General features: G+C 36.8%; 2 protein-coding genes across 2 annotated transcripts; both read left to right on the forward strand.

The window, feature by feature from the left end:
• The first annotated feature begins 1,096 nt into the window (after window positions 1-1,096).
• Window positions 1,097-4,329, forward strand: LOC144573429 (Concanavalin A-like lectin protein kinase family protein). The gene is made up of 2 exons (XM_078323218.1): window positions 1,097-2,796; window positions 3,510-4,329. The coding sequence occupies exons 1-2, from the start codon at window positions 1,222-1,224 to the stop codon at window positions 4,170-4,172; spliced, it is 2,238 nt and encodes a 745-aa protein (XP_078179344.1). The 5' UTR covers window positions 1,097-1,221; the 3' UTR covers window positions 4,173-4,329.
• Window positions 4,330-9,471: 5,142 nt separating this feature from the next.
• On the forward strand, window positions 9,472-11,923 carry LOC144572987 (putative serine/threonine-protein kinase PBL26). Its single transcript, XM_078322636.1, has 5 exons — window positions 9,472-9,667; window positions 9,941-10,116; window positions 10,389-10,578; window positions 10,647-11,038; window positions 11,430-11,923. The coding sequence occupies exons 1-5, from the start codon at window positions 9,556-9,558 to the stop codon at window positions 11,814-11,816; spliced, it is 1,257 nt and encodes a 418-aa protein (XP_078178762.1). The 5' UTR covers window positions 9,472-9,555; the 3' UTR covers window positions 11,817-11,923.
• The last annotated feature ends 522 nt before the right edge of the window (window positions 11,924-12,445 follow it).

The raw sequence follows: 12,445 nt of genomic DNA on the forward strand, positions 1-12,445 counted from the left end.
ATGCATATTACGATTTGTTACCGTGCTACGGCTCTATATTTGAGTTTTCAAATCCTAACAGTCGATCCGAACTGTTCAACTTATTCTCCATATTAATATGTGTTTGGAGACTAAATTTTACATTTTTTGAAATTTTTTTACTATTTTTTTAGATTTATTGAAAATCACTGTTTTTGGATGGTCCAGAATTTTCAGATCAAGTGATTTTCTAAATATCTAAAAAAATAGTAAACAATTTTCAAAAAATGTAAAATTTCATATTAATATGGAGAACAAGATGAACGGTTCGGATCGACCGTTAGGATTTGAAAACTCCAATATAGAGCCATAGCACGGTAACAACCCGTGATATGCATAGTATCATAGACTCACTCGTACAAATTACTCATTCAATTCATGAAAGCGAATCATGATTTATAACATGACCGACATATCAACTGAACACCATTTAATTAATTCTCTCAAAAAAAAAAAACATTTAATTTTGTACTAGGTTGAAGATAAGACAACGTCACAAAAGTTGTTACAATAAAATAAAATCTATCTAAACTTATAATATGGAGCATATTTTTTTTACTTTTTGGACTTATCATTTTTCTTCTTAATTCTCCTTCCGCTAAAGAGCATTTTACAGAAGAAAATTGAACCAACGCAAATAATCAGATTAAAAAAGTCTTTAAGTTAGTCCAAATTTTTATGTTTACTTTCATTGGAGATTAGCGGTTAGTCCAAAATTAGAGAGAACCGGACATCTTTATTTCACACTTACGGAACCAATGGAATAACAGGGTCCTGTTATTCCAATCTCAATCATTCAAAGTTTTCCATGCGCGAATCTTGATGAAGAAACTTTTTCATACACAAATATCAACGAAGTTGAATGGTTGAGATCGAAATAACAGGACCCTGTTATTCCATTGGAATCACAGCAGATTTATTTCCAACCATCCGTCTCCCATCCACCAGTTCACACTTACAACTTGCTACACTGTGCCATCCATCCTCTGTACATTTTACCGTTACAACCTGTACACGTGTCGCCCATCTCAGTACTTGTCCCCATATCCCTTCTCTGGATTCTTTCTCCTCTCTTCCCACTTCACCTACCTTCCACCTCAAGGAAAAAACAACTAAAAAGCACAAAACACCGATTCACCTCTCGTCTCTCTTACTCTCTCTCTTTCTCTCACCCATGGCAATCTGCATTTCACACTCTTAACAATGGCGACGCGAATTAACCCGATATCTATTCAATTAATTCTTTATACTTTACTGATTCTACACCTACACACCTCGCCGGTACGGGTTCTCTCTCTCAAATTCGACTTCGGAACGCTCACATTAGGCAGCCTGAAGCTCCTAGGCGACACGCATTTGAAAAACGGGAGCATCCACTTAACTCGGGACCTCCCTGTGCCGATATCTAGTGCGGGTCGGGCGCTCTACTCTGAGCCAGTCCCGCTTCGCCACCCAACGACCGGTGACGTTCTTCCCTTCTCCACCTTCTTCTCCTTCTCAATTGCACTCCTCAATCCCTCCTCCATAGGCGGCGGCCTTGCATTCATTCTCTCTCCCGACGACCTCTCGGTTGGTGATGCGGGCCCGTATCTCGGTCTCTTTAGTGCCTCTGACCCGTCGGCTTCTTTCTTTGCGGTTGAATTTGACACGTTAATGGACGTTCAATTTGATGACATTAATGGAAATCATGTAGGGGTTGATTTGGGAAGCATGGTTTCAGCTCAGGTCGTGGATTTAGAAGCGGCTGGGGTTGATTTGAAGAGTGGCAGATTGATAAATGCCTGGATTGAATACACCAGCAAGGGAGTTTTGGAGATTTCTATATCATACTCTGCTCTGCGGCCGGCCGAACCTGCTCTGTCCTTCCCGGTAGATCTCGGAAAATTTGTCAATGACGTTGCATTTGTCGGTTTCTCGGCTTCTACTCAAGGGAGCACAGAGGTACACAGTATTGAGTGGTGGAGCTTCTCGTCTCCCACACCCGCAACCAGCATTACCGCACAGTCACCAGTACAGCCACCATCACCGGCAATTAGCACTGGTACAGGTACAGAAATTACCACTCCCCCACCTCCACCGGCACCACCACTATTTCATGGCCCCACTGGTTCTGCCACAGTGGCCTCTGCGCCCAGCAATTCAACAACAGAACGGCTGCCTTCGTCAGGTTGTCACGGCAACGGGCTCTGTAAATCAGGTCATGGAGCAGTTGCTGGGGTGGCAACAGCTGGCGCCTTTGTGGCTGCCTCGTTTGCTGGGTTTGCGCTCTGGGTATTTGCAAGACGGGCTAAATACCGAAAGAAATCAGATGAGCTTGTGGCCGCATCGGAGATTGTTAGCGCACCGAGGGTTTTCACGTACAAGGAATTGAGTGTGGCCACACGTGGATTCGATTCCTCCCGCATCATCGGTCATGGTGCATTTGGTACTGTTTACAAAGGCATCATACCAGAAACAGGGGCAATTGTGGCTGTGAAGAGATGCATACAGAATTCGAGAGGTACTGTAGGCGAAAATGGGGGTGCGCAAGGGAGAGCTGAGTTTTTGTCAGAGCTGTCCATCATTGCCGGGCTTAGGCACAGAAACCTTGTGAGGCTTCAAGGTTGGAGTTGTGAGAAAGGGGAGATACTTTTGGTTTATGATTACATGCTCCATGGCAGCCTCGACAAGGCGCTTTTTGATCCTGACGTTCCACCGCTGATGTGGCGGCATCGTAAGAGGATTTTGATTGGTGTTGCTTCTGCTCTGGCTTACCTCCATAGAGAATGCGAGCGACAGGTAATGTAACAAACAACTCAGATTTTATGGTTCACTTATTATTAAGCAACAATCTTCCAATTTTACCGAGCTCAATTCAATACAAAGGCTCGCTAATTAGTGCATTACTTTTACAACTTACCAGTGTATATGTCATTTTGAATCATGATAAAACAAGAGAATTACAAATTTGATCTCCCAAAACCCTGACATTTCAAATTTTAGCATAGTCTCATGCCTGTATTTGGGTTCCTATATGCCTATGTTATAAAACACTTAATTTCTATGATTTTACTCGTCTGATAGCTTCTTGCGACCATTCAATACAAACGCTCATTAATTAGTGCATTACTGTTACAACTTACCAGTGTACATGTCATTTTGGATCATGACTATTGAATACAAACGCTCATTAATTAGTGCATTACTGTTACAACTTACCAGTGTACATGTCATTTTGGATCATGACTTAACAAGAAAATTATGGATTCTATCTCCAAAAATTAACCCTGATATTTCAATTTGCAATTTTGCAAATTTTGGCATAGTCTCTTCATACCTATTTGGGTTCTTATACGCCTATGTTATATAATACTTAATTTCTATGATTTTACTAGTCTAATGGCTTCTTGCAATTATCAAGAATTACTAATTTGAGCCATGCTAGTACCAGCAGGCTTTTCAATTTGTTAAATCATGTTTAGTTACAAGAAGTTTTGTGTTACATTCAATAGGTTATCCATCGGGATGTAAAATCGAGCAATGTAATGCTTGATGAGGGTTACCATGCCCGACTTGGCGACTTTGGCTTGGCACGCCAGACTGAACATGATAAGTCGCCAGATGCCACTGTCACAGCTGGCACCATGGGTTACCTAGCACCAGAGTACCTCCTGACAGGACGGGCCACCGATAAAACCGACGTCTTCAGCTTCGGTGCAGTCGTGTTAGAAGTAGCATGCGGCCGAAGACCCATCGACAGTCAAACAAATGGCAACTTGGCAGAGTGGGTTTGGCGGCTTCATGGCGAAGGACGGTTACTTGACTCGGTCGATAACAGATTGGAAGGGGAGTATGATGAGGGGGAAATGAGACGGATGTTGTTAATCGGGTTGGCATGCTCGAGCCCAGATCCGGGTTTGAGACCTGGGATGAGAACTGTGGTGCAAATGCTGAGCGGGGAAGCGGATCCTCCATTTGTGCCAACGTCACGGCCTTCTATGAGTTTCAGTGTTAATCACCAGCTGTTGCTGAGTTTGCAAGACAGTGTTTCAGATTACAATGCGATTGTGGGGCTTAACTTGTCTACCTCCTCCTCTTCATCATCTTCTTTGAGGAGTACTCTAAGAGGCGGCGGCGGCGGCGGCGGGTGCCAAGATGGACATTCTGCTGTGTGAATTTGGCTTTGCTTTTTGAGTTTTTGTCTTTTTTTTTAGTGATAAATAGAATGTAGAATGTATACATATATAGATTGGTATTATAATAAAATTAGGGGGGGTTGTAGAATTTATCTAAGTTATATCGATTGATTGATTAGTTTATTTAAGAAAGAAATTTTGGGTGCGTTTTCTTCTGGGTTTGTAGGATTTGGGGTTTTATGAAATTCTGTAACTAGCATTTCTTTTTTCTTTTTTCCTTCGGAGGAAACTAGATAATTTTAATGAATGATGCTTGACTAGTAGGTACAGCATAGGGTTTTAGGCTTTTGAAATTGAGGTACTATGTAGAATTGTTAAGGAGGTTTCCTCCACTTTAGAAAAAGGTTGCTACTGTTCTTCTTTTTGCTTGCTGTTGACATTCATTAATTAGGAAATGATGTGCGCACCAAAGTTGATCGAAGTAGAGCAAAATAATGTGTCCTCACATGATTGTCGCACTGTGATTTTGGTTTCATGCTCTGTTCGCTGTGATTTTGATTCTATATCGTGCCGTGATCAAAATAATGAGTAGACATGACACGCAAATGACAACGCCACAAGAGGCACGCTTAAACGTGCGGTGTCCAATGATGAATAGTGATGGATCATCTTTAACTATTTTTTTCATAGTTTAGATTAATTTATTCAAAAATTATCATTTAATCAAGATATAATAATTCTAATTATACGTGACTCGTGTGATTATATGTCGTGTCATGTCATGACTAAATATTTTGCGTGGTGTGTCATGTCAAATTTTTTAAAAACGACCACGATACATAACTAATACACATATTCTGAAGCCCGTGCTATTTTTGCCACTCTAATTTTTATGTATTTTTTTCGGTAAGGTGCAATTTGGGCCGTTTAGATTAATTTTTATGTCAACTTTGATGTTTGTTTTGTTGCCAATTTTCTATGTTTCGATTAGGGCTGCTAATGAGTCGAGCCGGCTCGCGAATCAATGAGTTGAGCGGCTCAATATTTCATAATGAATCGGACTTGAAACTAAAAAATGCCCTAACTCGACTCGGCTCACTTTTGAAAGAAAAAAGCTCGGCTCGGCTCGACTCGACTCATGTAAACACTTGGCTCGACTCGCGAGTCGGCTCATATTACATGTTAAAAAAATAATTATTTAATTATTTTAAAGAAATGATTGAAGTGGGATAGAGATATTCTTGTGACTTTAAATTACATGTTGAAAAACTTTGATTATTTTTTAAAGAAATGATCTAAAGAAATTTGAAAAAAATATCATTTTTTTAAAATAATTTCAAAATGCCGGCTCATATTACATGTTGAAAACTTTGAAATTTGAAAAAGAAAAATTTGAAATTTGAAATCTGAAAAAAATTTGAAATATGAAAAATTTGAAATCTGAAAAATTTGAAATCTGAAAAAATTTGAAATCTGAAAAAATTTGAAATCTGAAAAATTTGAAATCTGAAAAAAATTTGAAATCTGAAAAATTTTGGAATCTGAAAATTTTGAAATCTGAAAAAAATTTGAAATCTGAAAAATTTGAAATCTGAAAAATTTGAAATCTGAAAAAATTTGAAATCTGAAAAATTTGAAATCTGAAAAATTTGAAATCTGAAAAAATTTGAAATCTGAAAAAAATTTGAAATCGGAAAAATTTTGAAATCTGAAAATTTTGAAATTTGAAAAAAAATTGAAATCTGAAAAATTTGAAATCTGAAAAAATTTGAATTTGAGAAAAATTTGAAATCGGAAAAAAATTTGAAATCTGAAAAATTTTGAAATCTGAAAAATTTGAAATCTGAAAAATTTTGAAATCTGAAAAATTTGAAATCTGAAAAAATTTGAAATCTGAAAAAAATTTGAAATCTGAAAAAATTTGAAATCAGAAAAAAATTTGAAATCTGAAAAAAATTTGAAATCTGAAAAATTTGAAATCGGAAAAAATTTGAAGGTAGGCCTCATGACAAACGAAGATATACATATATTACAAATTTGAAAAAATTCGTCTCTACATGTAAATTAATTAAACATCAGCATGAAGGTAGGCCTCATAGCAAATGAAGATATACATGTATTAAAAATATGAGTCGGCTCGTGAACCGGCTCGCGAGTTCGTGAGCTGAGTCGATTTTTTACTTTTATGAGCCGAGTCGAGTCGAACTTTTTCTTTCATGAGCCGAGTCGAGCCGAGCTTTTTCTTTCAAAAATGAGCCGAGTTAAGAGCCGAATTATTGGGCTACAATTGACGAGCCGAGTCGAGTTTGAGCCGAATAGCCCTAGTTTCGGTTTTGGGCTGTTATCAATGTATCCAATGAGCATGAGAACTAGATGAGCAAATAATTTGTTTTCTGTAATATAAGATACATCTATTACCTGCTCGTTATTTAATCGGTACAAGTCAATGGAATGCAATAATTATGCTTATCTAGTCTGCAATAATTATACCTTTAACTATTGCTACAGTGGTACACTAGTCTTATTGATTTAGACCGTCCGATTAAAGCCGAAAAAGCTCGAAAAGTGCAATTCTTTTCTTATCTCAACCTTTTTCATTTGACCCTATTTAAACCGTTTGATTTTGATCACACCATCTGTTGTGTGGCTACTATGAACACTTTTATTAATGCTAGTGGTTAAATAAGTCAAAATTAGAAGAACACACACTATCAGAGCTGGTGAGTGGTGACTAAATTGATGGATGTAGACTATGTAGTACCTAACAATGCCTAAGGGCCTTTCGCTCAAATAAAAAAAAAAAAAATGCAGCCGCTCCCAAGTCCCAACAAGGCAACAAAATGCCTCGGCTATATGTTGCAAAAAATGCGGGCCCCACTTTGTCTGTGATCCGCTGACACAGTGACACCTTCATCTAAGAAGAACTATTTGTTCTTTTCTCACAAATCACAATTGAACGGGAATAAATGCAGTTGGTGCATTTCCCATCAATGTAGCCGTTATAACTATGAGGTTGTCGCCATAGTCCCCTGCTAGTTTGTTGGTTATGGGTCTAAATCATAAACGTACCAATCTTGAGGAGAGAGATTGATTTTATTTCTGTGCATTCCGTGAATTTTATTGAATAGTGAAGAAGATATTATTTAAACTTGAATGGTGGCTAATTCAGTGTTCTTCCTAATTTAAAAGGAATTGGATTTAGTCCAAAGGTCTTCGCCTCTTCGGACAGTTCTCGACTTCTCGTAAAAGCTCAGTTATATTCATTAGATTCATCGAGATTCGTGCAGATGGATTTAGTACCTCAATCTAAACCGTTCACGCGAAACTCAACACGAATCAGACAGGTTAGACTCCAAATCTCCAATTGTGTAGAAAGGAAACACAGCGAAGGTGAACCTCTATTAATCTCTTTCTTTAAATTTTTCGGTTTTTGTTTGGTAAAAAATTATTGGGATTTGACCGGGCACTATTCTTTTGGGTTGAGCTGCCAGACAGCTCCAATTTCTTTACACAGAAATATTTGAATTCAAATATTTTGGACGGTGTGGACCTAAACAGAAATATTTTGTACTCTGACTAATCCAATTGAAGATGAAATACACATATTATTTGATATTCGAGTCAAAGAATAATTAAAACCTCAGATGATATAAAATTATAAATTCATGCAGCAGGGAGGTGGAGTCCACCACATAAGTTTCTACATGTTAATACGTCGAATTCTTTTTTATTTAAAAATTATACAATTCAGTATTAAATATTTTTAGAAAATATAATGAAACCCAATTTCTTTTTTCTTCATATCTCAAGTGCTTCTTCTTTTTTTAAAAAGGTCATTATTGCTCTTATAATAAACATAGACATAAATGGTCCTAAATTTGCAGTAGACACATTAATATATTTTTTTGGGTAAGAATTGTGAAGCACACAAAAATTATCTGTGAACTTTGAGAACAAATATAAGGATGTGAGGTTTGATTGAAGGACAAAAATTATAAAGCATCTTAACCCTACACTTTATATATTCAAAATGAGTTTAAATAAAAATAATAATAAATCAAGTAAATTTGTTAGTTTTTGAAATTTAGAATGGTAAATATGATATTAGAAACTCTAGAAAGAGAAATACGTAATTTAATTTTTTTTAGAGATACATGTGAAATTCTCTCTAATTTTCAAAATTTACGAAAGTATACGTAAAGTTCTGCCAAAAAAATTCATTTGAATTGGACAGAGCGACAGGTTGATTTGTTGAAATCAGATAGGGAAATTTAAATTTGAATTTTATCTGTGGAGCGTTAATTTATGTTCAGGTTGATTTTTTAAATTCCATGCTGATTGACAAAATTACGGATGTGTTCGCTTTAAGTTCTTTTTTATGAAACAGTTCTAATAACATGCGGTACCCATTTGATCAGCATGGAACATAGTTGACAAATGAATGAACGAGGTTAAAAATTCGTGATTTGGAAATAATTCGGGTATAATTCGGGAATGATTCGAGAATGATCCGGATTAGATATCTCAGTCCTGTAAGAGAGCAAAAAAAAATGTTATGGGAAAAATTCGGAAAAAATTCGCGAATAATTCGTAAAATTTGCGAATTATTCGGATTTAATTCGGTCAAAGTTCGGTCAACAGAATAATTCGATATTTGGTTCAGCATCACCAAAAAAATGAATTATTCGAGTTTAATTCGGATTTAATTCGTAAATCTTGTGACTATCACATGGAACAATAAAACTTAATTTTCCTTGTCCGCCTGACATGCACAGAAAAGTCGACTCTTTTAAACGATTAAAAGCATGAAAAAAAAATATTGTTGTTAATTTATTTTCTTAGATTGAGTAGCCACATCTCAATATACATTTATGCAATCCGTAAAACAGCTCCCTGTTGAATTTCTAACTTTGGTATTCCCTAATTTTCTACCGATTATCTATTTTTGAAATCAATTTGTTATACCAAACAAAACAGCACCCTGTTTGAATATTTTCCTCGTAAACTCTAGCCTATTATGCAATCCATACAAGTTTCCCCGTCACCGAAACTAAACTCCTATCTAATTTATAAATTATTGACATTTGACCATGTTTAAACAAAACTATCCTTCAAAACAGAACCAATTAAACATCCCTAACAGTATTACTTGCAAATTTGAAGCCCAGATTGTTCAATTTTTTCCTCTATTGTAACTTGTTTTCCTGATAAACCCCAAGCAAACCTACCCAAATCACCTGCCTTTTTATCCATTTTTTTTCCTCATGTATATAATTAATGCCATCCATCCATCCATGCTGTTCCTTGTCTATTTCTGAGATAAGATTCATTTTTCTTAGTTCAAGAGTTTTCTAAATGACTTAATATGGCACATATGGTAGCATCTTAATTAAGCAGATTGGGGTTTAATGAACGATTGCCTATGATGAACTGTTTTTCTTGTTTCTCTGCGAAGAAGAAAAAAGATGCTTTGAGAAAAGAGATCTTGCCATTATCGACCGCAAGAGCCGAGTACCGATTTCTCTCGAACCAAGGTTACATTCTCCTCTTTCCTGTTTATTCAAAACATTGTAGAACTCTTTTCTTTCCTTCCAACATTTTTGGGTTCAACCAAATAAATTGAAATAATAATCAAGAGAAGAATTAGATAATTTTTTTTTTAATGAAATTGTAGTACTTGTAGGTATGCCATGGAGTCTTGCACCAAAACTTCTAACAAGATTCCATTTTCTTTTTCTTTTTTTAAATCTTTCTTGAAAACTAGGCAAGATGAGACTTAAGCCTCTCAGAATGCTACTTTTGTGCAGAACAACATCCATTGAGATCAGATACTAAAAGAGAAACTGGGAATGGAAACATAACCGCAAGATCATTTACATTTCGCGAGCTAGCAGCTGCCACTAGGAACTTTCGTCCCGAGAGTCTATTAGGTGAAGGCGGCTTCGGCAGAGTGTACAAAGGGACAATTAGTAATACTGGTCAGGTACTAATTTAAACATGTGTATTTGCCTAATGTACCTGCTTTAGTTCACATCATTATCGACATTTGGTAACTGTAGTGATTTTAGGTTCCTAGATGCACAGTATAAATTTAAAGAGAGAAATGTTGTGCATAATAGGAAATGCAAACAATTGTGCATTTGCACATCAGCCAGTACACTGTTTGCAAATCAGTACGGTGTAAAAATTCCAGTGTGCGGCAACTAGTTCACAACTAAACAAAATATTTTTATGCTTTTATTTATTTATTGTTAGATTGTGGCTGTGAAACAACTGGATACGAATGGGTCGCAAGGGAATAAAGAATTTCTTGTGGAGGTTTTGGTGTTGAGTCTACTCAGCCATCCAAATTTGGTGCACCTTGTAGGATACTGTGCCGATGGAAACCAGAGGCTATTGGTGTATGAATACATGCCATTGGGTTCGCTTGATATCCATCTCCTTGGTACTTATCTTATTTAACATTTAAGATCATTTGAGGAACAATATTGTACTAACACTTTTGCTTACCAGATATTCCCCCTGATCAGGTACCACTGAGCTGGTACCAGCGAATGAAGATAGCCTTGGGTTCAGCTTTGGGGCTAGAGTACCTCCATGAAAAGGCAAATCCGCCAATCATATATCGAGACCTCAAGTGCTCCAACATATTGCTAGACAATCATTATAATGCAAAGCTTTCCGATTTCGGGCTAGCCAAGCTTGGCCCAATAGGAGACAAAGTGACTGTCTCATCTAGGGTTATGGGCACATATGGCTATTGCGCACCTGAGTACATACGCACCGGCCAACTTAATGTCAAGTTGGATGTGTACAGTTTTGGAGTTCTGATGCTCGAGTTGATCACAGGACGACGGGCCGTTGATAATACCAGACCTTTAGAGGAACAAGGTCTAGTTATGTGGGTACGTAGTGTGCATTGAATTTTTATGTATTGGAATTAAACTACATATTTGTCATTTCTATATGCAAACCTGGATAGATGTTAAGGATAACTAAAACAAAAGGAGTCATAAACATTTTGTTTGTCAATCCATTTTTTGCCCTCAATCAACCCTGACTTGTGAATTAGCGGCTCAATTTAATCCAATTTGTATCAAGTTACTGCAGATTTAATTAAGCTTCAACATAGAAAATCGATTCTGCAATTAGCACCAAAAGCCACCATATTGATATTAGGCATATCAGTTCTTGCTTTGTGGAAATAATGGCAAAGACCAGTTTAACATAACTTCTCTGAAATCATCTGTGTATAGCATTCAAAATTTGATATTAACTTACTCTGGTCAACTGCAGGCACAACCAATGTTCAGAGACCAGAAAAGATACAAGGACATAGTGGACCCACTCCTCAGAGGACACTACCCTGAGAAAGGACTGAACCAGGCTGTGGCAGTTGCCATGATGTGTTTACAAGAAGAGCCGACAGCCCGACCTCTAATGACAGATGTCGTTGTGGCTTTGAGCTATCTCACCAAACCTCCAGATGGAGAAACTGATTTTTCCAGCCATTCAGCAGCGAGTCCTGAGCAAGAGAAACCACTAATACCTGAGAATTATAAATCAGAAGAAGCGATCCATGAGGCCGAAACTGATCGACGGAAAGCTGTGGCCGAAGCAATGGAATGGGGTAGCAACTCGAGGCGTGAGTACATGGGCAAGCAGGAGAAACTTTCTTCATGAGGTCCAGAATTACGGTGTAAATTGCGAGAAGGGTGTGTAGTCTTCATTATTTTTTAGAATGTGGTTTAACAATAATAAAAGAAATTAAATTCTTAATTACAAGAAAACAGTTTTCTTTTCCCACCACCATTTTTGGATGTGAATCGGCAATGTACAATATGCGACATGGCAAGAATATTACGAAGTGTATATAAATGTGTGTAAGTGATAATTGTTGCTATTATATCTGCTTGTTTTTTGTTGATTGGTTGAAAATAAATAAATAATAAATGTAGTATAAAACTAGATGGTATGCATTTACTGGTCCTTAAACTACGATTGGAAGGAAAATGGATATATCACTTCCACAGACCTGGATTACATCTATTTCTTAACATAACATGAAAGTATATTTGTTTTGGTACAAGAAAGAGTTACAGCCTAGGCAAAACATGAAAACTTTACAATTTTTAGAATCAAAAATCGAAAGCTGATACTTGTATTAAAATAGAATCATGTCATGTGATAATTTGTCCATTTTTTAAGCAAAATGTATATGCTCTGTTTACTTTTGTAATATTTTCGAAAAGTTTAAATGATAAATAGAAACAGTTCGCTCTAGGTAACCTTACACCTTGGATGCACCATTT

This window comes from Carex rostrata, chromosome 21, assembly GCF_964058835.1.
Source record: "Carex rostrata chromosome 21, lpCarRost1.2, whole genome shotgun sequence".
Lineage (NCBI taxonomy): Eukaryota > Viridiplantae > Streptophyta > Magnoliopsida > Poales > Cyperaceae > Carex > Carex rostrata.

Excerpts from the sequence above, each read along its gene's own strand:
- LOC144573429 (XM_078323218.1), top strand. The coding sequence starts at position 1,222 with ATGGCGACGCGAATTAACCCGATATCTATTCAATTAATTCTTTATACT. Across the intron at positions 2,797-3,509 it reads ATAGAGAATGCGAGCGACAG|GTTATCCATCGGGATGTAAA; the intron begins GTAATGTAACAA and ends TACATTCAATAG.
- LOC144572987 (XM_078322636.1), top strand. The coding sequence starts at position 9,556 with ATGATGAACTGTTTTTCTTGTTTCTCTGCGAAGAAGAAAAAAGATGCT. Across the intron at positions 9,668-9,940 it reads CCGATTTCTCTCGAACCAAG|AACAACATCCATTGAGATCA; the intron begins GTTACATTCTCC and ends ACTTTTGTGCAG. Across the intron at positions 10,117-10,388 it reads CAATTAGTAATACTGGTCAG|ATTGTGGCTGTGAAACAACT; the intron begins GTACTAATTTAA and ends ATTTATTGTTAG.